General features: G+C 37.1%; 1 protein-coding gene across 6 annotated transcripts in view; it reads left to right on the top strand.

The window, feature by feature from the left end:
• Window positions 1-25,552, top strand: part of PFKP (phosphofructokinase, platelet) — a 46,860-nt gene continuing 21,308 nt past the window's right edge. For 3 of the 6 annotated variants that reach the window (XR_008821828.1, XM_056338545.1, XM_056338540.1), the window contains exons 1-11: window positions 87-494; window positions 9,218-9,291; window positions 16,024-16,101; window positions 18,414-18,603; window positions 21,147-21,312; window positions 22,056-22,100; window positions 22,201-22,309; window positions 22,666-22,761; window positions 24,235-24,327; window positions 24,700-24,825; window positions 25,426-25,490. Coding sequence is in view for 5 of the 6 variants with exons in the window: in XM_056338545.1 (XP_056194520.1) it covers window positions 410-494; window positions 9,218-9,291; window positions 16,024-16,101; window positions 18,414-18,603; window positions 21,147-21,312; window positions 22,056-22,100; window positions 22,201-22,309; window positions 22,666-22,761; window positions 24,235-24,327; window positions 24,700-24,825; window positions 25,426-25,490 (1,127 nt within the window). In the remaining variant the exon portion in view is untranslated. Of the gene's footprint in view, window positions 495-9,217; window positions 9,292-16,023; window positions 16,102-18,413; window positions 18,604-21,146; window positions 21,313-22,055; window positions 22,101-22,200; window positions 22,310-22,665; window positions 22,762-24,234; window positions 24,328-24,699; window positions 24,826-25,425; window positions 25,491-25,552 lie in introns of all 6 variants that reach the window. The other 3 variants (XM_056338544.1, XM_056338542.1, XM_056338541.1) reach the window with 2 other exon arrangements.

Genomic DNA, 25,552 nt, shown 5'->3' with positions numbered 1-25,552 from the left:
CGGGCCGCCCGTCCGCCTGAAGGGGCGTAGGAGGGCGGGGCCGGGCCGCGCCGCGCCGCGCAGGGCTGTCAGCGGGCGCGGGGAGAGGAAGCGGCCGCGGGCACGGCGGGGGAAGAGGCGGGTGGCTGCGATGTGAGAGCTGCATCTCTCCGCTCTCCCCTCACTTTTTTGTTTTGCTCCCGGACTTTTTCACACAGCCGCCCCCTCCCCTCATTTTTTTCTATAGCAGTCTACCTGTCTGTAGATACACACCTACACCGTTTTTTTCTCGGGTTCTTTTTTTTCGCAGAGGCCACATACTTCATCCAGCGGAGTGTGCGCCCCGGATAGCAGGGCAGACCCCCGCGGCTAGGGGCTCCCCTCAGCGACCTCGCTCCGTCTCGTTCGCCGGTGCCGCCCCCGCAGCGCCATGGATCACCAGCCGAAGTTCTTCGAGAACCTCTCGGGCACCGGGAAGGCCATCGGGGTGCTGACCAGCGGCGGCGATGCCCAAGGTAGCTGCTCACGCCGTTCACACCGGGAGCGGGGGGAGGACGAGGGGAAGGAGCCGAGCGGGAAAGAGAGGCAGAATGTGGGGCGGGGAACTGCGGGCGCGGTGGGGAATGGGGGCAGCGGAGAGGGAGGGCGAGCAGCCTCCGGGGGACGGTATGAGGGAGGCAGGAGCGCGAAGGGCCTTCCAGGCAGGCCGGGCGCCCATGCGGGAGGCTGGGCAGGAGCCGGTGGGTGCCGCAGCCCCGCGGGCAGGGGTGGGAGCACGGGCCGCCCGTGGGGCGGTGGCGGGAAGCCGCGCCGGCAGGGGCACATGGGCGGCGGTGAGGAGAGCGCGGGGTCTGGGAGCGGGGCACACGAGATTGTGGGGGTTCTGGGGTTCCTCTTTGCGCGCTGGCCTTCGAGCTGTCTCGCTTACTGAGATGATTTGGAAAATAAATCATTTTTACGCGGCCTGGGCGCCTGAGCTGCAAGCGTATCTTCATGCTTCCTCCCTCCCTTTCTCATCACGTTTCCTCTGAGCCTGCCTGGGCCGGGAAGAGGGTAGAAACGCTCCAGTAACTTTCACCACCACCATGTCCTCACCCCTCGGGAGATGGTGGGGAGAGGAGAGCCACGAGGGAGCGCGGATGGCTGATGTGAGCGGGGGAGGAGGTCGTGCTGCCTCGCACGGCGGGTGGGAGGCTGGCTGCGCTGCTGGGGCTCTGCCAGCCCTCGCCTCATCTGCTTTTCACTTCATTTTGGCACCGGGAGCACTTTCGTGTTCCTAGCCATGATTTCGAACGCTCAGCTGGTAGTTTACTCTCTAGAGCCCCGTAGGAGTGTGCTGGAAACGTGTTTCACCTCCTTAAGTCTCTGAAGTGTAGAGGGAGACGTAGCTACAGGACAGGGTGAACAAAAGACTTACAGACATTAAGAGGGAAGGGAAAGAAGAGAGGCTCGATCGCAATGTACTTAGTCATCAACTCATGTTTTCCTACGCTTTCGCTTCCCATTTCCTACCGTATAGATTATATATATTAAGAGTTTGAAATTTCAGTTAATTAAGATGTGCAACGCTCTGTGCTATTTGAGAGAACTTTTGCCAGGAGGGTTGTTTAGTGGTGATTGCTTTTAGCTCCTTCCCCTTAAATTGCGAATTTTTAATTTATTTTTTTTTTGGCCGGCAGTGTCTAGAAAGTACTTTCACTTAAAGAAACGGCACTTACTCGCATTTGTGAAGAGGATGGGGGTGGGGTGGGGGTGGTGCGGGGAAGCCTCTCCTTTTTGCGCGGGCTGGGCAGTTTAATGACCACTTTCCCTACCTTGTTACGCGGGGGCGCGGAGGGACGAGCCCGCACCCGCACCGTGCTGTCCGCTTCCCCGGGGCGGGAGCGGGCGCCGGCAGCGCCGCTCCTCCCCTCGCCTTCCCGGCGCGTCCATGAGGTGGTAGCCTACATGGACCAGCGTCTCCGCGCTCCCTCCCCGCCGCCGGTGTGTACGTGATCCGTTGCGAGTCGCTGCAGATTCCGCCTCTTTGCGTCATCTGGGCTGGGAGAAGCATCTTCCCTCCCTCTGCCCGCAGGAATAACGGGGAGCCCCCGGGTTTACCTGGGATTATCTGAATCTCTAATCAGGCGTGGAAGGAAGGGATTTGGTACCAATCGGAGAGGGAAATGTTTGCCATTTCGGAGAAAACGCAAATCGATGCCCTTAATGGCTTTTCTGTTGCCCCTTAGTGGGGTTGCACTTGTTTAAGTTTCATCAACAGTTTGCACTCAGTGCCGTCAATCCCACTGCTAAATGATTCTACAAAGGACGGCGAGTGAAGGCATCTCTGTCTTAGTGGTCTGGTCGCCAAATCGCCATTTTAGCTTTAAAGTGTGACAGGGCATTGCCTCAAGCAGCAGGAGCGAGTTCAGCAAGAGGCTGAGCCCTGCTACTTGCTTCCGCGTGGCTGGAGATTATATAATGCAACAGCAGATGTATCTCTTTTTGTAAAGTATTAATCTGCACTTGCCACTATGTGAATTAAAGCATTTAAAGGACCTGCAGAATCCATGCGTAACATCTAGGCTTTATTATCTGGCAGGTTGCCACTGAAGCATATTTTCCTGGACGGATAAACAGTAACAGCCTGTGAAAGTTGCTGTCTGAGGGGTGAGGTCGTCACAAAGACCAAAGTGAATTGAATTACTTCCAAGTTGTTCTGTAGGCAGCTTTATTGCCCTAACTTAGAAGAATAAGGGGAAAAAAATAAACCCCAAACCAAAAGGCTTTAGAACTTGATTGTTTCAACTCAATCCCACAACACAGTTGAGGTTCATAACCCTTACTGTATTGGTCACAGTATAGCTGTGTAAAGTATGCAACCTCAAACCTGCTGGCATGCGAAGTTAGGAGTTAGACAAGGGCCAGAATGAGTCATGCTCTGTCAAGGTCATTTGCCCTCTGTAGGGCAAATGTGTGAGAGAGGTGAAGTATAAGTAGAGGGAAATATGCAGCTATTGCTGCAGAGCTATTTGAAAATGAATGTTCAAGTAATCTGTAGGTGAGGAAAAACTAACTCTGAAGTAGACAAAAAAAGTACTAGTATAAAAAAAAAAAGTTCCACTCTCCTGTTTTGGGGTTTGTTTGTGTGTGTGTTTTAATTTGTTAGACACTAAAACTCTTCAGAATATCTGTAATGCAAACGAAACACAGAGAGTTGAGTGGAAGGAGCACCCGTTAATGTTGTAGTAAACACATCATCTTCATATCAATAGGTGCCTTGATTTAGACTGGGCTGTAAATCTTAGCCTAGAATAAAATATACTTCAAATTATCTTCAAATAGAAGTTACTGCCTTTACTGTTATTGTACACCTTAATAATCTATAAGTAGCATTATGTAAATTACACAAGCCTTTCTATTTGTAAGACATGTTAAGTTTTAAATTACTTCCCTACATTTGTGGTATTTCTTTGCAAGGTTTTTTGGTTTTCCTTTTTACTACCTGTGGAATATTAGAATGTATATATGTCATACTGGAACTATTATGATTTGCTCACCGTGTTTTAAACATAGGTATATTCTTTGGTGGTGTTAAAGAATTTATCAGGGATTTATTTCACAAGGAAAAATATTTTTGTACACTGTAAACTTGGCATTTAATCATTTCAGGTAGCCAGCTGTTAAATTGTGAATTAAAACAAGTACTTTCCACCATAATAACAAGTGAGTTGAGGGGCAAAGGAAGTTTTGTTTTGGCAATTGATTCCTAAGGTTTATGTATTAGGTCAGTTTCTGGACTATTTCTAAATTGTAGTGGTTGCAAGCTCAAAAAGGTGGGATAATAAATGGGTTTTAAGTCACACTTCTGTCTTCACTTTGTGGGATTGTCTGGCCATGGTCTCCTTCAGGTCATGAAGTACACTGGTTGTATTTTATGTGGATTTCCAGTGGCTGCCACAGACAATTTTGGCTGCTGTAGGTCTCTTAGTTCCTACAACCTCCAATCAGACTGCTGATTGTGTGGGACCGTGATAGGTATGGCTTAGCAGCAGGAACAATGTCATCTGAAAGCTTCTGACAGAAGACAATTGTGTGCTACCGGGGAATGATGTGTTAGTGGCTACTTTGAGCTGCTGTCGGGTTCCGGTTCACTGGCTCAAGATTATTGCCTTTGAATGTGACCATATTAGCTGAGATAAACTTGAAAGATTTAGTGTTGTGGAAGACAGCATTAAGTAAGGGACTTACAGATTGCATGGTAATGGTCTGGAATATCATAGACTGTGACTGCTGAAGTAAAGATCTACTACATATCTCTACGTCTGAAGCACTACAGGCTTCCCAACATTTCAAGGTATATTTAATATAGCAGTGTAGATGTACTGCTCTTGTCCTGGTAACTTAAACTGGAAGAAGAAATCTCACCACTCAACTAAAAAAACCCTCCACTCCTTCAGCACCTACTGAGCTTAAAACAGCTGAAAATAACTCTGTGGCCTCTTGGATTCCAGAGTTTTGGAATGCCACAAGCATGACTGGAGGCAAAGATCTACGTATATCTACTTTTGAGGTGTTACAGGCTTCAGAGGGACATCACAAGACAAGTGCAGATATATTGATCTTGTCCTGGTAGCGTATCATGGAAAAAGAAATTTTGCCACTGAACAAATAAAATATAAAAACATACAAACAAAAAAAAGTGAACACCCCCCCCTCATAACAGCACATACTCTTTTTATGTCATCAAAATTACAGTTTGTTAACATTTAAGTAATGGGAAGATAGTCACAAGGGATTTTTGAGTCCTACCCCTAAAAACGCACCTTTTCCAGCAAATAATTGTGCGTGTATAAATATGTGTATAGAATATGTATATATGTGTCCATGTATATGATACTATAAATACAATTTAATGTAAACTAAGGAATATACTTAACAGATGTGTTTAACTATTTCAGTACACTTACTGTCTTGCAGGAACTGCTTCCGTAACTAGTGGATTCTATGTTTGAAACTAGTCTCTTAAGGTTTTATTTTTTTTTTTAAATTTTGAAGGAGACTTGTATGTCGTCTAGTTGTTTTGCTATTGTATATATTTGTGCACTAGAATGCTCTGATCTAATATGGTGTTACTGTTAGGAAAAATTGTACAGTGTTTTTTTTAGGTATCTAGAATTATTACTGTGATAATATGCAACAAAATCTGTTATGTAATTAAAAGTAAATGGAACAAACCCAAATTGTTTTCTTAATGATTTCTTCAGTTCTTGTATTTGACTCTTTCCCTTTGATGATTATAGGCTTTTTACATAATTACTGATACATCCATTTACATGCTTGCATAAAGTCTTTCTGTTTTGGTAATGTTTGTACATTTTCTTTAGTTTGTGTGTTTTGCCATATAGCCTTTTAAGTGTGGATCTTTATTCAGGGTAGCACTTAAACATATGTGTTAAGTCATTAAGTGTGCATTAAAGCCAACGTTTATCTTTAAAATTGGTGGTACTTAAGTGTTTCTTGATGCTTGTCCAAGATACATAGTTCTGATTTTTCTTTTATATGGTTAGTATTACCGTTATTTATTTAAAGGCCTGTGTAGCTGATTAAAGTGAGGAAAACTTGGCTTAAACACAAAATAGTGTAGTGGTGCCTATTGGATGTGGAACAAGATGTAGTCACAGGAAAGGAATACCCTTCTGGGGGAAGGGAGTGCTTTTAAAATAATTCAAAGATTTCTGCGATACGGTTTATAACCCCGCTATGAAAACTCTTGCTTTCAAAGACAATTGAATAGATAATATCAAGAAAGACAGTAAATTATCAACTCTTAAATTAATTCAGACATTATGGAAAACTGTGCAAGAAGTTACAGTTTACTTAATATTTGCTGAGTCCAAAAGAACAAAATAAATCATTTCCTCTGTTGAAGGCTTTAATGCAAGTGGTAATTCAGAAAGGTTTTAACTAATTCTTATGTTATATAAAAATACTGGTTTTACTTGTGACTTTCTTTTGAAGCTGCTATTGTAATCCTATATGTTTATCAGGCTATGGTTATTATTTGGGACTAAGTCCATGGTTAACCCAGTAAATCTCTTTTTTTTCAGTAATAAGCATATAATTACATTTCATAGTTACTATGGTAATTCACAAATACTGTTGTAAGACTCCACAAATAATCAAATACAGCAACATTTTGTTAGACAAGTTCTGTGGAGACTTAATGAAATTCTCTGTATTTACCTACTTGAATCGCTGCAAGCACTGTATTCTGATTTAGATAGCCAACATGTAGAAGTCTAAAGCTTCAATGACTTAATGTATTTAGTAGTTATCAAATTATAACGTCCTTCAGTCCCCTTCCTTTCTGAAATGTAAGCCACTTCTTTAGGAGCTTGCCAGTAGACACGCAAGACCTTTTTTTTCTGTAAGGAGATAAGATACACATTGTCAACTAATATTAAGATACATGTTGCATAAACTTGTAAAGTTACAGTGGTGGTGGTACTGAGAAGATTTTTCTGTCTGTAATTTATGGGTTTTTTTCCTGGGCTTTTGCCCTTTTTTGCAGCAGGGAAATTATGAATTCTACCAGTTTTTCATGTAAGATACATGGAAACTGGAAAATATTCATTAAGAAAGTGTGTGGCTATATTACAAATACATTCACGTGGAAAGAATGGAATTGTCATTTTGAGAAATAAATGCTTATGTTTTACTCTGTTTTTAGAAGAAATATGAACACTAGGCTGAGTCAATATTTGTAGGCTAATTTATACATAACAAAGGTATGGAGGATCTAGAGAATTTGTGGTGAGAACAGAGTAACTACCTTTTCAAATGCACTTGAGAGGTGCATGCTAAAGGTAAAAGGGGGGATACATGACCAATAAAGCAGAAATGTGAGCAAGAAACAGATAAGAGAAGTATGTAACTTCGGTAGACACATGAATGTCTGTTTAATGTCTTCCTATTTTGTTAATTATTTCCCACCCCACCCCCCACCCAACAAAAGTGTTCTGCTTTAGCCTGTTTGGACCACAGATGCTTTTTCTTTATTCTAATTGGATACTTGCAATACAGAGGCTACTGCTGAATGAGACACCAGAGTCTATAACTGGACATAGATATCTGAAACAGTCTTAGTGTTTCTTCTCAGGTGCCAAATGGGAGAGGTGACAAAGCTGAACCTCAAGAACAGAGGGTTCTTAAAAGGGCAGTTGTCCTTTTAAGAGTCCTGAGTAGTCCTCATACCGTGAGGATGAACTTTTTCCATTCAGAAAACAAACCTTTTAGCCGTTATTCTAGAACCCTGCAGCCAAATGGATAACATAAAAAATTTTTCTTACCTCTAAAAAAACCTCTACACAAACAAAAAGCTACAACACCCCACCCACCCACCCCCCCAAAAAAAGGAAAAAACCCGCAAACTACCAAAAAACTCCAATGACAACAAAAAAAACCTCCCACAAATGTTGTGCGTTAATAGAAACAAGCTGTGGACTTTGATGAAAGGAGTAGCTTGTGCTTCCCTGTTTGAGGAAAATGGCAGTGCTGTGAAGAACTGTCAGTTTTAAAAACTTAAATAGAGGTCTTTGTCCCCGCTTTCTAGGGGACATCGTGTGGGTGTGAGAGTGTTCATTTTGTTGTGAAACTGCTTCACTGAGGAGATAACTTTGCTCTGTGTAGTAGATCTGTTTTAATCTGCAACTCTGCATGCTAGCTTTCTTTTCAGTACAGCCTGTCACATCAGATTCTCTGCTTTTCTTTGGCATCATCCAGTTCATCGTCTAAAGCTGTGCTTTTAGCTGTCTTGGCATTTGAGAACTTTTTCCAGGTCTGCCACAAGGCTGACTCTGGTTGAGAGAATTCTTGCTGTTATTTCCTAATACAGAATTGATGTGAAAACACTGTTACTCATTATTTTAATCTTAAGGCTAAGTGACATCTATACAGACAGCATAGCAACTTTTGATTTTGGCAAACAGGTTTTTTTGTTTTTCATTGGGCAACTTCAGGGACTTTGTTATGTTCCTAAGTAATAAATTTTTGAGAAAACCTCAGACTCATTCTTTATTTAGACAGGTAAGCCTTTCTATTATAGCCCAGGGTTTGGTTTTTTCCCAGTAATGATAGATTTTGTAGGAATAGATCTTTATGACTTACTGTGTTGTGGGTTTATATATTCTAGTTAACAACTTTTTGTATCTCCACATAGGTGAACACTTAACACCTATGTCAAACATGGAGGTGACCTACTTTACTGTTGTGATACTAAGTGCAACAGAATTGGAGAATTGGGGCCCAATGTTTTGGTTCATCACATTTCTGGCATTGCTTTTCATCTGATGTGCTGAGACTATTTCTTTCAATGTAGCCTAACTACTTATGTTCTCATGCTTCGCATAATCTCTTGAGTCTGTTTAAGTGGTATGGAAGCAATTAGTTTATTACTTTGGGGAACTTCCTGAATAATGATTAGGGTAATAGAGTATCTGAAGGGGATGGGTTATAACAAATCCATTTGATCACGTAGGGAGACTAGTGGAACTTTCACCATTGCTCAGGAGGTTAAGTGTTTGACCACTGGAGTTAAATGGAAGATTTTACTTATACGTATATGTAATGTGATTTGTCAGATGTCTGTGAGCAGGGAATTCCAGTTTGAGCTCGCAGTTCCAGGAAGCAAAGTGGCATTTAGGCATTTTTCTGTCAAATGAGTCTATGCAGCATGTCTTGTGTTAGTTTACTGCTACTGCTCTCTTCGTTAAGTGGGCACCTGTCCATGTCAGCTTTGGCAGTGTTCCCCACAAAATACTGTATAAACATGTGTGTTACTTCAGAAAGCTCAGGAAAAAAAAAATGTTACAATAAAACTTCTCCTTTGAAGAAGCTGAATTTTAACTGGCTGAGTGTTTTGCATTTCATTTAGAAAACTGATCATTATTGTGAAATAAATTTACTTCCTGTTTCTGATTTAGTAGCTGTTATTTTACAATGATGTTTTACAATCAGCAGCAATTTAATCTCTGATTGATACTCATGCTGGTATCCACATAATTATTGCAACAAAGCAAATAGTTCTGCACTCTTCATGTACATGGGCTGATTGCACTGTCATTAAGCAAATTTCTGTTTTAATAGATGCTGATTTAGGAATGAATTAATGTTTCCTTTTATTTAAAGACTGAAAATTTATAGTATACAAAAAATACTGGATAACCTGTAACAATGTGATTTTGCTTTTTCTTCCTAGGTATGAATGCTGCTGTGCGCGCAGTAGTACGCATGGGAATCTATGTAAAAGCCAAAGTGTATTTTGTTTATGAGGTTAGTTTTTGTTTTATTTGTTCTGTGTTTGTCTTCTGACTATACTTGAGTTTTTCTTGAAACATCATGAAAAGTGAATAGTATAAATTAGAAAATGTTGTAGATGTCATTCCCTTGCGTTGTGTCAACATTTTATTACATATTTTTTATTTCTATGGAAAGTACTTTTCAAGAGGTATGCACTAAAGATGTTTGATTTAGAAATGCAGATTTATTACCTGCAATTCTTGATGTGCCACCAGAAGCTTGAAAACACTTGGAGAACTGCAGGTGGTTGTGCACCCAGCAGTCAGCTGTGTATTTGTGTATTGTTAGATGTTTGGCCCCAAATATAGCACTGTAGAAATACCTTCCCAAACCTAGTTAAACTACTAGTTCTTAACCCTTTGACTTTTCCTCAGTCCATTTTCCTAGCATATTAAGGATGTGCCATCACCCGCGTTTCACAGATTGCACAACTTGGTTTTGACCCAGAGCACTGGCAGGCTGGTGCTGTCTTCCCTGGTTTGTAGGTAGTAACTGAAAAAACTCCAGCCAACAAACAAAAAGATCCCACCAAAAAACCTGTGCCATCAGTAGCATGTCCAGACATCAGAATTTTGTGATTGAAACTTGAGACTGCATGTGCATGAAGATTAACTTCTGTAACAATTACTTGATATGAAAAAATGATGGGACAAGTTTAATGGAAATGCTAAAATAATACTATATGTGTATGTCTTACAGGAAGACTAAGTTATAGTTAGACTTCCACATGAAGGACATTCAGTTTTTATAAAATTTGCACATTAAACAATACACTAAATATATTTAGTAAGAAGTCATTCTGTTCACTCTGGAATTCCTGTACAACTCCTTAGAAGTCTGAAGTGATTACAAATTGTAATAAACACATTTGATATGGGGTAAAATTTTGGAGGCAATATTCCTAGCAAAATGTAATTTTAATGTTTAGTATAAAATACAGAGTACTATAATTCATGGCAGTTGTAGGAAAGAACTTTGCTTTAAGTTTTGCACATGCAAAATATACAATTTATCTTTAAAAGGTAGTTACTTATCCATTTTCTTTCAGCTTATTCCTATAGTTCATTTACTGAAGAGTTGTGAAGTATATTGAAATGCAAATAAGCAGAGCACTGTGCTCCAAAATTCTTTTGTACTACAGTGCTACAGCAAGTAGCTCTGAATACTTAGTGTGTGCTAATTACATGGCCAAACTCTAGAATTCCTTCAGTGTTCAGCTGTTTTGCAGGCTTGCTGAAATGGGTCAGATAACTTTTGTGGAAATAAGGAGGGATCTTTGGCTGTCTTTAAAGGCCATAACTTGGATTTTATTTTATTTTTTTTTAAATTATGTTTAACTTAATAATTACCATAGCTGTAGTTCCTCTTACAGTATGTTTACTTTTGTCACCCTTTAAAAACTGTTTTATATCACAGAGTATATTCAGTGATAAGTTTCCAGAGAAATTTGGATATTTCTGTTTTTCTGAACTTAGCAAAATTGCACCATTTTATGTTATTATGTGTCTCTGTTAATTGCTGGAGCTTGCAAATGTGAAGTCACAAACATTTCTGAATGAAAATTGATTGTAAGAATCAGGTCAATGTTTGAGTTTCCATTATATATTTTCATACTACCTTCATTGTAACAGAGCAGTCTAGGAGAAAAATGCACGTTTCACTGTGAGTATGGGTAATAGCTCTGAAAGAGATCTTTGCTTCTAGAGTGGTCCATTCAGTTCTGTGTTTCAGGAAGTACTGAATGCTAAGCCTTTTTCTCTCTGGCTGTTTCAATTAACATATGAAGTCAGTTTTCTTTCACAATACATCTAAGTACTTCAGAGAAACTGTTGCAAACTTTGAAATGGAACAACTATTTAATTTCAGCACTTTGAAATAGGAAACAGATGCAGGTGACAAGTGTAGTGAAAAGTAAAAATCCTGGGGTAAGATTTGTCACTGATGATCCCTATTATAAGCCTTTGCATGACGCATACAGAGATATATTTTTGTATATACCCGAAGTTGTTATATTTAATACTTTTAATAAGGTCCTTCTAAATTACAGTTTATCAAATACATACTTCAGTGTGTTAAGCAATGACAATAGTATATTTTTAGCCTATGTTTTGAATAGGCATTTCAACTAGACACACATACATCAAGGTAAAGGGTTATGTGTACTGAAGCTGCTCTGAAAAGTGAGGAAAAGGCCTGAAGTGTCAACATCTGAAAGGTGAAGAATGTTTTCTTACTTGGAGCCAAAAGCAGAGTCAAAGTCTCAGCCTTTTCAAGCCTAATTTGCTGTAGTTGTAGGCTTTTTTTCTCCTGCAATTTTCTCTGTCATAAGAACTTTTTTTTCACTGTTAAAAGACTGTAAAACCATCTGTCTTCTACATTGTGGCCAAAACTAGCCCTGTATTCTAAGTAAAACAGTAACATTATTTCCCTTTTGTTTTCTAGCTCCATTTTGCTTTATTTTGCGATGAGAGATTACCAAGAAAAGTAAACAAAAATTGGCAATGAACAAGATATAAGTAATTTTCTAACCTTTTTTAAGTTGGGTTTACCAAAGCCCAAAGAAAGAAATAGATACTGGAATTCATGAGCAATATATTCAGACATATTTTGATTCCCAAACAGGGAAAATAAAAACAACTCGTGAAAAAATTATACAGTAGTTTTTATCTAAAACTATAATTAGTAAATTATTCATATTCATATATATTTACAGACAATATTGTAGAATTTATAGTGTATATATATAAACCTAATTTTATAGCTGTAAAATTAAAAAATGTGTATCTTATTGAAATTAGCACATTTGAGATTTTTGCTATTAATTTGTGGAAACAATGCTTACTCTATACAGTTGCCTTAGTTTCATGTTTTGTTCATGTTAACATCTTTTAGTATTTATTTTCAGTATATGAACAGTGTTTATTCATCCTCATTAACTAACATCACATCATTCCTCAAATCTACCACAGTCGGAATTAAAGTTTGAATACCTGTGGACTTATTTCACTCACACTGTAAAATCTGGGAGATGGAAGTACATGTAGAAGTACCAGGCTGCTCTAGGAGGCTAGTTTAAATTTTTTCACTAATCAGAAATTATTTAAGGTGGTTTTTTTTTTCTTTTTTCCTTTTGGTTTTTTTTTTTAATTTATAATGAGAAGAAAAAGTAATGCCTCTCATTTATGGCAATTCATTTTAGAAACTGAGGTCTTAAATATTTATACAAATAACCTGCCCTTTTTCCAGGGTTGAAGCACATAGTTCCCAGTGGATGCGTGCTCATACTACTAAGCTATGGAACTTTTAGATTCTTCATCTTGGTTAAGAGTCTTTTTCTCAAGAGGCCAGCATTGGAAATGCAATGGTATGGCAGTCATGGATTTCTGTGAGGAAAACTTCGTGTCTTTTATGTGGTGGTTTGTGCACTCAGTGACGCTAGTATTTTACATTGTCGAGCAAGAGCTAAAAAAAGCTCAGTAATTAAATCACTGTTAAAGCCCCAAATGTCTCGCATGTAACATATCAGAGAATGGCTTGTTCTTTTTCAAAGGTTCTGTTTTCAGAGTTAAGACTAGAAGCAAGGTTTGCAGTCTGGCACTCTCCAGGAGTTACAGTGTTTATGTACCCTGTGAACATATGACCCATGGAGATTTCTTATTGTACATCTTCGAATACTCAGATTTTGGTAGAGGAAGAAATAAGCATAAAATGGGGTTGATCTTCACAAGTAGTGCTTGCTGTGTTTTTGACAGTTTACTTTTTTCCATTCTTGCCCCATAGTTTTAGTATCTGAGTACCTAAACTGCTTTTTTTAGAATCTTAAATATGATTTTTTTTTAATGTAAATTGACATTTTCCCACCCCCGTTTTATTAAGGTCTGTATTCACATCTGCCATTAACTTTCAGTAACCAGACAATTGTAACAGTATTGAACTATTTGATAAAACATTTCAAGTTAAATTCCACCTTTAAATGGATTGCCCAGTCCCCAAGTTAGCATCAGTGTTTAAATATCTAAAATGATAAATGGGTCATTATTAATACTTCAGTTATAAGTAATCAATGTTTTTCTCCCTATAGCTTTTCTACAAAGATGTTTTAGTTCTATGGCTTTTGTGTCTCTTAATAGTATGGAGGAACAGTGTGGGATTTTGAGCTATATTGTGCAGAGCTAGCTTACATACAGAACTTGGCAAGCAGAACTGCATTAGGAAACACTCATGTGACAGTTAAAATGAATCGGGCCTGTTCCAAAAGCTCCCTGTCCTTACCCTGTAGTGGGAGGAATTGTTAATACAGCCCCTGTTCTTGCTGGTCTACTCAGGGAAAGTAAAACTGATGTGGACTCCTGACCAGAATGGATGAGTTCATTTGATTTTAAAGATGCATGGTGCAGGAGTTGGTCATAGCTCATCCTTAGCCTAGCTATAAGGTATTTCAAATTTTATAGATAATTTCAAGTAGTAATTCATCCCTTTGCTTTCCCCAGTGTTTTAGATTTGTTAAGAAATATGAATGGGGAATTTTCATCCATGAGTCTCACTGTATGTATATAATGGTTTATATATTTACTGTACATACTACTTTTTGGAATGCCCTTTCTTTATTTTTCCTCTCAAGTGAAAATGGAAGGTGGATGATTGGAGCAAATATGTGAACTGTGTTTTGTCAGCTTGTAGTGCAGGTTACAGTGTTACAAGTCAGTGTTACAAACTGGGTTAGGATGCAACATCACAATATTCTTTCAGAATTTGTTGCCTATGTATGAATCTTTCTGTTATTGTAATTGCCAAAAGGAGCACAGATAGGAGAAGCTTACAATCTATTACTGAGTGATATAAGGAACACTGGATTCTTTGCTTTAAAGAAATAAAACCAGCAAACCTGTGATAAGTGAACTTATTAATTTATTACCCTTCATCAAGCTCAGTTGGATCCACTGGAATGTTTCTTTATCTGAGAAAGATTATTTTTTTTCTTCTTTTAAAGTTGTCATGTAGATTAAGCATTATTTCTTTTCCAACTTGTTCTAATTTTGGAGAAATTGTAAACAATGTCTTAGCTTTGAGCCATCATGTGTATACATTAGTATGCAAGAGTGTATGTGTATACATTGGACATGTATCGAAGTTATCTGGAGAGCGTACAAAATATTGAAAGGATTACTGAATGACAGAAATTAGAGACAGCTTACTTTCCATCTAGCTCTTTAGGATTACTTGATCATCTTATATGTAAATTCATTTGTCAAGTCTCGCTGAGCAGAAACTTCTACGCTTTCTCCTTGGAATCTGTAATAGAATCCTAGAAAACTTAATTTGAGTAACTTGTACTTCTGCTGAGTCCCAGTTATCTTTATATTTTTATCCTATCATGCTAGTGAGGGACTCCAAGTATGATATGGTATTTATATAATATATATGGCTTTTGAAGTTTGTTTAGTTGATTTGTGAGTTATGGCTTACTGGATAAAATCTACATATATTCTGGATGACGCTGAAGTAAATGTCTCCAATTTATGATATCAGTTTTGCTGTCTACTAAACTCCCTTCTATTTCTAGTTCCACTTGATTTATTATTGAGAACCATAAAACTAAGGATGTACAGTCTTGCAAGAACTGCATACAGAAGGAAGGTTAATTCCTCAGCATGCTTTTCCATATGCACACATAATCTAAAAATGGAGGCATAAACATTGTCATGTTTAATTTTGTTCAGTGGTTTTCTGTTTTCTTTAACCTAGCGTGGGTTGTTTGGTTTTTTTTCCCCTTTTGGATTTAAATAAATGTCAATAACTTGAATGTTAACTCCGGTTTTATTCTGGTGTCTGTATTGGTTAGGTTTTTCCAGGTTAGAACTTTGATGTATTTTCTTTTTTAAAATCAGTGTTTACAATATCGCCTAATGGAAAAGAACCTGTATTTGTCACTATCTTTCTGCTGGTATTTATGCAGAGAGTTGTTAAAGCCAGGCATAACAAAACCCTTCAGCTGCTCACTGGATAGTTTTCCTTCTTTCAGCTAAGTATAGTTCTTTCCATATTACAACGTGCATTGGTTTCTGATGACCATGTGAGTTAAGCTATTAAGGATTTCTTAAATGCATCACTAAAACTATATTTTTCTACTAAATTCCTTTCATCTATTTATTGTGTAACTGCCTTCAGAGAAGAGTAAATATTGTGTGACCTGATTTCTTCTTCATTTATTAAAAGATTTTGGTTGTTGCACTTTATTTTCTTTGCTTATTACCTACCTTGGGGGAGAAAGTGTACGAAGTGTTAGAAAGGTGGATTTTTTTTCTAAGATCATGACCTCAAGCTGAGGTTGTGTTTTTAGGAAGCACATTTTATAATACTTTTCAAAGTTTTTCCATCTTTGTAGTTTTTAAAACATAAATGAATATTTATTCCTAAGAAAGGAGAAATAAATTGCCATTCCAGTTTATAATCTGTGTAATCTTTGTAAAGTATTACTTTCTCTTAAGGTTGTCTTTGGAATTGAGCTTTTAGGAAGAGGATTTGGCTTTTTTTCCCCCTAATGTGAAACCTGTTTCAATATTATTGCATGTAAATTGACTAATATTTTATTTAGTGTTTTTAATTACTTAAAGTTGTATTAAAATATGCAAGGTGGGTATTATTGCAGTGGAAATGTTACAAAATTTTTCAAATCAGACTTCTGAAATACTTTTTATCTTTCAGGGTTACCAGGGAATGGTTGATGGAGGTGATAATATTGTAGAAGTTTCATGGGAAAGTGTTTCAAGTATCCTACAAGTGGTAAGTATTAAGGGGTGGGGTGGCACCCAAACCCTCTCTCTTTAAACAGGGAAGCAAAATTCTACATCCAGGCAACCACTGCAATTATGGATTCAAATTCAGTGATGACTGAGTGACCTGTACGTACCACTTTTAGCAGAGCTTGGTTTCTACAGTGTGGATGTTTGACTCTTTCTAAAGATCTTTGTGTGATTTTGTATTTGGTGCACAGAAATAATCCTGGAAACCTTTATCCTAGACTGTCAGCATCACATGTCATCAGCCTCCTAAGACCATATTGACAAGCCTATATTTAATAAAAAAGACATCACAGGGCCAAAATATGGAACAACTGTGTTTTGTAAGGCGTGTGTTTTCTTACAAAATCGTGTTGGCTTTCTGTGTAAGTGGATTTAGACTTATAGTAGTGGGTGTAATTATAGTACAATTCTCCAGAGCTCAGATAATTCCAGTGACTTTGTATTTTATATTACAACGTTCTGCAAGGAGGCCATTTGGATCTCCTTACGCTTTTCCTGAGCATGGTAATGTTACCTCTTCCAGAGCAGATGCTATGTTTGGCACAGAGGACTTACTTGGCAAGCACCAAGCTCTCTGAAAACTACCTCCAGGTGAAGCTTGGTTTTCTTTGGAGCTTTCTGTAGAGCTAATATAATAAACATAAAACAGCAGAGAGAAAAATAGATTATTTTTTTTAAAAAGCAAACAAATACTTGGGAGTACTGTGAGATATTTTGTCCACATATATTTAGGTTTTTGGTTGGTTTTTTTAACCCTCCCCATCTATCATAGAATCTGTAATCACAGAATGATAGAATAACTTGAGTTGGAAGTGACCCATAAGGATCATGGAGCCCAACTCTCTGCTCCTCACAGGGCTACCTAAAACTAAACCATATGACTAAAAGCATCATCCAGATGCAATTTATGATTAAGAGAAAATTGAGGTGTCATAGCCAAGCCACACAAGGGCATAGGCAGGAGCAGGATGTAGGCATCCTATACATGTATATAGCGTACATACTATAAGAGCAACACCTTTCTGAGCTTGATTGCTAGGAATTCAACAGACCAACAATGAAGCTGAGGGTACATCTTAAAGAATGTGTCTAGTTGTTTTGATAAAAGATTTTTCAGCCCAAGATTTATTTCTGTTTAATCAAAACAAGTTGTAGTATTTTGATTCAAATACATAGACTGTGTTCCACTTAGAACTATGCTTTTTAAAATATGAGAATATCTAGTTTAGATACATTTTTTAGTCCTGATTGTTATTTTTAGAAATCTCCCTGTGTACGCTTTTTTTATCTGAAAGCTGAACTGATTTTATTCCACTTTCTTTTTTGTTGTTTTTTCTTCCACTAGCAGCTGTTGTGTATTGCCATGTAAATGGCAAAATAGTGCCTAGGACTGGCTTGAGAACTGCAACACCTATTGACAGGGCAGATCATATCAGTACAGCCTCTATAGATTTGAAGCTCAAATTTAGATTGGCCTGACTGATTTATTGTAAGTTAAAGAAAATGTTTGTGCAAAAGTGAGGTAATCATCTGCAGATATGTTTGCAGGAAAAAATATTTTTGCAGTCTTGATTAATTTTCCTTTTTACTGTGACAATAAATAAGATCAAAATCAGACTTTTCTTGAGTGACTGAACAACATAAACATAGAAGATGTGTAAATAACTTCTTTTCAGCAAGATGCCTAGCCATCCTCAGTGACAGGGTGCTTCAGTCTTTTTTGAAAATAGTAACTTTCATTTTTGGAGAAAGTTCTTTAAATCATATTAATACATTCAATAATTAATAAGAGAAAATTTAGCATTAGTCTGATCTATAAGGCACTAAATTTGGATGCAGTTCTTTCCATAATTCTGTGGAATGACAATAAATGCTAATTTTGAGCTTTAGGGATACATCTTTCCTGTTATTGTTTCTGTTTCTTGATATTAGGGGAAAAAATGTCATGCTTTGAAGCAAATTCATTAAAATACTTAACTACTTAGTATTGTATCACTTTTACTATTGTCATCACATATAAGTAACAATTAGATAATTTATTGAATTTTCCTTCATTTTCCTTCAAGAGTAACTCTTTTATCAGTCATTTTTCAGTGTTTTTTCCCTGGTGTGTCTATCTGCTCTTGAGAACGTAATTTCCCATAGGTTTGATAATTCTTTGCTTTTTATTACTTGCTGTAAAATTAAAGATGGAGGTTATGCTACAAAATACCCATTCGCCATTAATCCATCTTTAAAAAGTCACTAAAATACTGGATTATAAATTAAGACTGTTATACTTCCTTTTTCTAGGGAGGTACAGTTATTGGTAGTGCACGCTGCAAATCTTTTCGTACCCGTGAGGGCCGCCTGCAGGCAGCCTACAACTTGGTTCAAAGAGGAATCACTAATCTTTGTGTGATTGGCGGAGATGGTAGCTTAACCGGTGCAAATCTGTTCCGTGAAGAATGGAGCGGACTTCTAGAAGAACTGGCGCAGAAAGGTAAGTTTGCATTTAGACCTTCTAGACTTCTAGTCCAATTGCCAGGGTAGTTATGTACCCTAATTATACACATGCAAACTATATCCACAGGATATTTCTTAAGTTCAAAAGTAAAATGCATACATTCTCAGAAATTACATCGTTCTTCATAAAGTAATATTTTTTTTCTGTACATCCTCTCTTACATACCATAAAGCTTCAAAAAAGGCCAAATAAGTTACTGGGTAACATTCCGTGTGGCTTTTTTTTCTCCCCGTTATGAAGTACTTTCAGGGTCTGAACTTGGAACTTTCTGCTTGGAAAGCCTTTTGCCCTTATATCAAAGCTGAGATGGTAATTCCTTTCCTGCAACAAGTTACACACTTGTTTGTTATCAAATTAAGATGCTTTCCTGCCCTGTGTATCACTATTTGTTTAAGATCACAATCACAACATTAAGTGGCTGTTGCTAAAAGTGCATCCAGCCCAGTAGCTGTCTTTGATAGCATCTGAAAAAATGTATAGGGAAGTGTTAAAGAACAGAATAAGCATAAATAATGCTGTGTTGCTGCTATATGTTATTCATATATATAAATACTCTGATAGGTTCCATCCATTTCTGTCTTCAGGATTTCCTGAACCAGACGCTGTTAGCAGTCCTTAACTGACTTTCTCTTCCATTAATGCATACAGTCTCCTTGAAAGCATACAGATTTTTCCTGAAAACATTGTGTAGCAAGGAGTTCTACAGCTTCACCGAATGATGAGGATTGTGAAGAAACTTCTGTTTGTTTTGATCCTGCTGGCTTCTAGTATCATTTGATGTCCTGTAATTTTTATGTTAGAACAGTGAATGATCAGTCCTGCTTCCTCTCTGCATGCCACTTGAGATTTTACAGCTGTCTTATTTTCCCTTCATCATCTCTTTTTCTAGATGGAAGAGTCCTAGTTTGCTTAGTTGTTCCTTATATGTAAGTTCTATACCTTTGACCATCTTTGTTGCCCTTCTCTGAACCTTTTCCAGTTCTACCATGTCCTTTCTGAGGTGGGGAGGACCACAACTGCACCCAGTATTCAAGATGAGGGCAAACCATGGATCTACACAGTAGTATAATGATCTTTGTTTTGTTCTCTATTCTTTTCCTAATATTTTCTAATATTTTGATTTTTATTTTTTGACTGCTATTGAGCATTGAAGCTGATTTATTAATGAAAACAGCATTATTGTGTTATTATGCTGAAAATAGCATTATTTTGTTTGTGGTGTTAGGGTACATTTTTCACATATATTGGTTTACATTTATCTACAATGAATTCCATCTGATACTTTACTACTCACTGTGTCTTGCTAGTCGTCTTCATTTCTTCTCAGACACTCCATACCTTTAGAACCCAAATAATTCAGTTTGATCAGTAACTTTGGCACCTTACTGCTCATTCCCTTTTCTAGGTTATAGCTGAGTAAGTTGAACAGCACAGATCCCTGTAGAACTCCATTGGTTACCTTCCTCAGATACAAGAACTTGTATTTACTACTGCCCTCATTTTCTTATTTTTTTACCCTCTGTTTCACATTATTTATTTATTATTTGCAAAAGCCTTCTTTCTTATGCTGTGGCTACTTAGTTTCCTCAAAATCCTTTGGCAACAGACCTTGTCAATGGCTTTTTGGAAATATAAGTAAGATATGTCAACCAGATATCCCTTATTCACGTGATTATTAAGTTACGTTTGGAACTCTAGAAGAGGTTTGTAATGCATGGTATACATTCATAGAAAACATTTTGATTCTTCTTCAGAATTCTGTATTTGTCTTTTTGAACGTTAAGTTACATTTATCATTATGGTTTCTACTACTTTCTCTAGTAGACATTAAACAGACTGATACATAGTTCTTCAATCCCATATTAAAAATTTGGCGTTACATTTACTACCATCACATCAACAGATACTGGAGTAGTTTTAAACACTTAAGCAACTAAGGTATTTCATCCTTGAGATCCTTTAGAACTCTTGGATGATTCAGCATTTTCACTGATCTCTTGGGAGACACAGACTAAAGTTTAGAATAGTAGCTTTTCTATTATATTTGCTTATTAATCATGAAATCAGAGCCTTTCAGTGTTGCGGAAGAGAAGTCTTTAAAAGTTTAAGGCTGGTTTTTGATTGTTTACATATGTCCATAATCACATCCAGTTTGCATCATTTACTTCTTCATTGCACGTCATACACCGAAACTACAATGTGAATGCTATTTAAGTCCAAACCATCAATTCTAAGGTTGGTTACAGAACTTGATAATCTGTTGGCACTTTGAAATGGACTGAAAAGCTCTTGTTTCCTTCATTACTGTAAGGAGTTCTATGCAGGATTCTTTTGTTTGGTTGTTTGATTGGCTTTTGTTTGTAGTTTTGACTAACCTTGTTACCTAAAATATCTGAACATAATTTGATGTTTGGATATGTTTAATTTACAAAAGTAGAGCATCCAAGCAGTGTGTCTAAAATGTTGGGGTTATGTTTTTTTAAAACCTTATAGCTCTTTCTCTGGATACTTCTTTACAGGAAAGATTGATGAAGAGGCTGTTAAGAAGTATGCTTACCTTAACATTGTGGGAATGGTTGGATCCATAGATAATGACTTCTGTGGCACTGATATGACCATAGGTACTGACTCAGCCTTGCACAGAATCATTGAGGTTGTGGATGCCATTATGACCACTGCTCAAAGGTAACTTGTGGTATTACAGAAAACTACAACAAATATACAGTTGTTTATGCTTCAAATCTTAAGTTTCCTATTGCCGTACAATAGCAGAGAGTGTAAGTTAATTTTAAATAGAAATTAGGTAACTGGTATTTGTAATATTTCTAGAGCAGGAATAAAAGCACCTTTGGGCTGCAGCGTTCAGTTGTCCTGGTTTCTTTTGGTTTTTTAGTAACAGCTTTTCCATCATTCCTGTAGTGGCAGCACTTCAAGCATCTGATCATAGAAGCTGTGTCAGCTTTAGGGGCAGGCTTTGGTTCTTTAATGTTTTCAGTCTTTCCCCAACATACACTTCTAGAGAAGATCCAGACACACTTTGGATAGCACTAAGTAGTATCTGTTTGTATATAAACTTTCCCTAGATAAAATTTAAGCAATTAAGTGATTATTTTTTTTAATACAGCTGTATTATTACAGTTCTTAACTATGGGTCTGCATAATTTATATTTCTAGTGAACGTTAACCTCTTCTCTCCTAACTGCCTTTACATGTTTTAGAAGAAAGTAGTAATGATAATGAATTATGTGTTGGAAGTTACATAATTTTCAATACATTGTTTAATAGGACTTCTCTTTTGCTAATGAATTCTGTGTTTGGTAAGCATGCTAAACACAAGCTGTTGCCTGATGCCAGGTTCTGATCTCAAGAATTTGGACTGAAGTTTTGAGTTGCAGTATTGCAGTTAATTTGCTTTCTTATTTTTACAGCCATCAGAGGACATTTGTTCTGGAGGTTATGGGGAGACACTGTGGGTATGTATTATCTTCAGCAGTTTGTGTCTTATACAGATATAATTATGAAAGATCAAGAAATCTGAATCATAAATGTCTAATCTTTTTTTATGTTTATTAGGTATCTAGCTCTTGTTAGTGCCTTAGCCTGTGGTGCAGATTGGGTATTTATTCCTGAATACCCACCAGAAGAAGGATGGGAAGATTCAATGTGTGTTAAGCTCTCAGAGGTAATCTATCACTGTGTTTGGGATTCCCTGATGCCTTTGCAGAAGTTTGTTTGAAAACTGATTTAAAAACGTGATTGGGACTTTCTGCAATTGTTTTGAAGCATTAGATGGCCTACTCTGGGGATTACATAAAACTATAGCTATATATGCAGTGTATGTACCTTTCCTCATTAATTTGATATAAGACATTTCACTTCATCAGTGTATGAATGTATGAAGATAAAACGTGTGAGAACTCTGAAGTGATCAAGTATCAAATCTTAGCAGCTTAACGTAGAGCAATTGATTACAAAATTGCTCTGTAATTTTTTCATTTTTTTTTAAATTACATTGATATGCTTTTATTTTTATTATAGAATCGTGCACGAAAGAAAAGGCTGAATATTATTATTGTAGCTGAAGGAGCTATTGACTGCCACAACAAACCTATAACGTCAGAGAAGGTTAAGGATGTAAGTGTCAACATCTATACCATACAGTTTCCGTTTCGTTCTTTAGATGGTGCTTGTTGCTAACAGTAGCACTTCTGTAAAGTAAATCTGTTCCTGTAAAGCAGTGTATCACAAAGTTTGCTGATTGTATTTTATATTTGTGCTTTATTATCTGAATCCAGGGAAATCATTTAATTGGAATGTTTTCTCCTTGTAATGTAAGACGACAGTCCAAAAACACGTACTTCATGGTTCCTTAATTGATGGAGTCTGAAATCAGCTCAAATCAGAAATTACAATCCTATTTAACTTTATTTTTTGTAAAATTTTAATAATGTTCTGTTTCACAGTGAAATAATACTGTCTACTTTGAACATAGTCTTACCACTTTTTTGTACATGGTTTATTTGTCAAAAATTTCATTGGTGTCTAAGATTAAGAAGAACTTTTCACCCGAAATTATTCTGCTTTTCATGGAGAGGGTCCCTTAAGGAAAGAAGTTGAAAAATGGTCATCAGCAGAAAGAAGCTATGACACTTTGACTTTGCCTGGGATTTTTCTGTCCTGTGCCTCTGAAGTTCTGTTTTCCCTAGCTGTCAGCATGAGAGTAATCTTTGACTCTTAGTTCAGAATTGCAGTTTTACAAAGTAAAATTTGGCACCAAGCAGTGTTAAGTGTGCATACAGCAGATAGCTCTTATGCATTTATGGAAGAAACATTACTTGCTTGCAACAAATTTCAGCCAGTTAAAAAATTCAAAAACTGTATTTTCAAAATCATCTATCCCTGGATTTTAATTTCTAAGGCTTTTTTTCTGCTTTATGGTATCCATTACTTAGTCCTAACCAGCTCACTGAAGGTGTATTAATACATGTTTTCCTGTGATTTTAGATTTGGTATGTAAACAGAGGAAATGGAAAAAAGTCTGACTGAATGAAATAGTTTTATTACTTTATTTTTTTATATAGTTTATAGCTTATTATTGTTTATTTAAAACTATAATTTTTACTGCAAGTTTTAAAAGCTTTGTCAATTAAGGTTAAAAGTCATCTTCGCTGAAGTTTTACTCAGAATCTTTTGGGGTGTGTGATCTTGCACATAGATTAAACGTGAAGTGAACAAAACACTATAATCTGACTTCTGTCAAGTATTCTAATTATAATATTAAGACCTGTTTTTATAAGGCTGAGGACTGTACATAGTGAAGCCGTTGTAACTGTAGTTAAAGCATTGCAATCTAAGCCACTATTTTGCCATTATTAAATAAAAGCTTCCTTTAGATTAGGAACCTGGAATTTAGGTCTAGGTTAGGAATAAAATAAAGACTGGCTTAACTTTTGTAGTATTTTCATTACTGTTGACATATTAATGTATAGTATATGTAGAATTTTATTGTTCCAATAGCATGTAAAGCAGAGTAGTGCTAACACTATATATATACATATATAAAATAGTGATGACAACAAAACCACTATATCTTGAAATTCTTTGCAGCTTGTGGTTCAGCGACTTGGTTTTGACACCCGAGTAACTATCTTGGGTCATGTGCAAAGAGGTGGAACCCCTTCAGCTTTTGACAGAATTTTGGTGAGTGAACCTGAAATAATTACCCACAGCGCCACATAGTACAACTACATTTTGGTTATTTATTTGGGGATGGAGTGGTTCTTTACCTGATTAACTTGAAAAATCCAATTATTGCCTCACATTGACTGTCTGAATAGCTCGAATTCAGAAGAGTGAAGCACTTCGTGTAAAGGAATCTATATTAGGTTTAAGTAGCAAAGCTGCAAGAACAATTGTCCATACTTAAGGGTATTAAACAGCTACAATATTTTCACCTTCCAAGGGATAATTGGTTTCAGCTTGATTTACAGAGAAATCATGACCATTTCTGTAATTGGGAGCCTTGTGATTTTAAGCGCTTGCTTCAACAAGTCATACATTATCTATTTTCAGGCAAGTCGTATGGGTGTGGAAGCTGTGCTTGCCCTTTTAGAAGCTACTCCAGCTACCCCTGCCTGTGTCGTGTCCCTGTCTGGAAACCAGGCTGTCCGTCTGCCTTTGATGGAGTGTGTGCAGATGGTGAGTTTCTGGCAAAAAGCCAATTTATAGTTATTCATTAACTACAACAGACCACTGTGTACAATAATTGCCTGTTGTCGTTAAAATACTGATGGGAATGTGTGCAGCACTTTCCCACGTTTGGGAATAATGAACTTCATGTGTGTTCTCTATGTGTTATTACTTATTTGGAAACTCCCAACCTCAAGAAATATACACTTATTTAAAAAAATCGTTATAAAATTTCATCTCAGAGCTTCTTTTTTTATTGCTAAAACAAATTCTTCAAATTCTTGCATCCATTTACGTGTCATACACAAGAGTCAGGTTTCTGCACTAAAATTGTTCAGCTTAAACTGAAAAAAGAAAATGCAAAATAGATACATTGATTTTTTTTTTTTTTTTTTATCCCAGGAAGGTTTTAGGTGTCTACTTCTACTTGTTCTTCTGTCCACTGTAATTTATCCTATGATAAGAGGTAGCTCATAAATTAATGAAATGTCAGTATTTCTTTTTTCACTTTGGAAAGCTATTTCAGAATGGTTTATTTACTGGAATATATTAAATATTCAACTTCCTGTGGTTTGTAAACATATTGAGCAATCAACTTGTTTTTTCAAGACTCAAGAAGTCCAGAAAGCCATGGATGAGGGAAGATTTGTTGAGGCTGTGAGGCTTCGTGGAAGGTATGGCCAATAACTCCTATCAGTCTGTTTGCTCTAGAAAAGCCAAATTGCTTTGCTGTTCT

The sequence above is a fragment of the Falco biarmicus genome, chromosome 4 (genome assembly GCF_023638135.1).
Source record: "Falco biarmicus isolate bFalBia1 chromosome 4, bFalBia1.pri, whole genome shotgun sequence".
NCBI lineage: Eukaryota > Metazoa > Chordata > Aves > Falconiformes > Falconidae > Falco > Falco biarmicus.
Note: the sequence above shows the minus strand (reverse complement) of the source record. Positions and strands in the feature narration are given on the sequence as shown.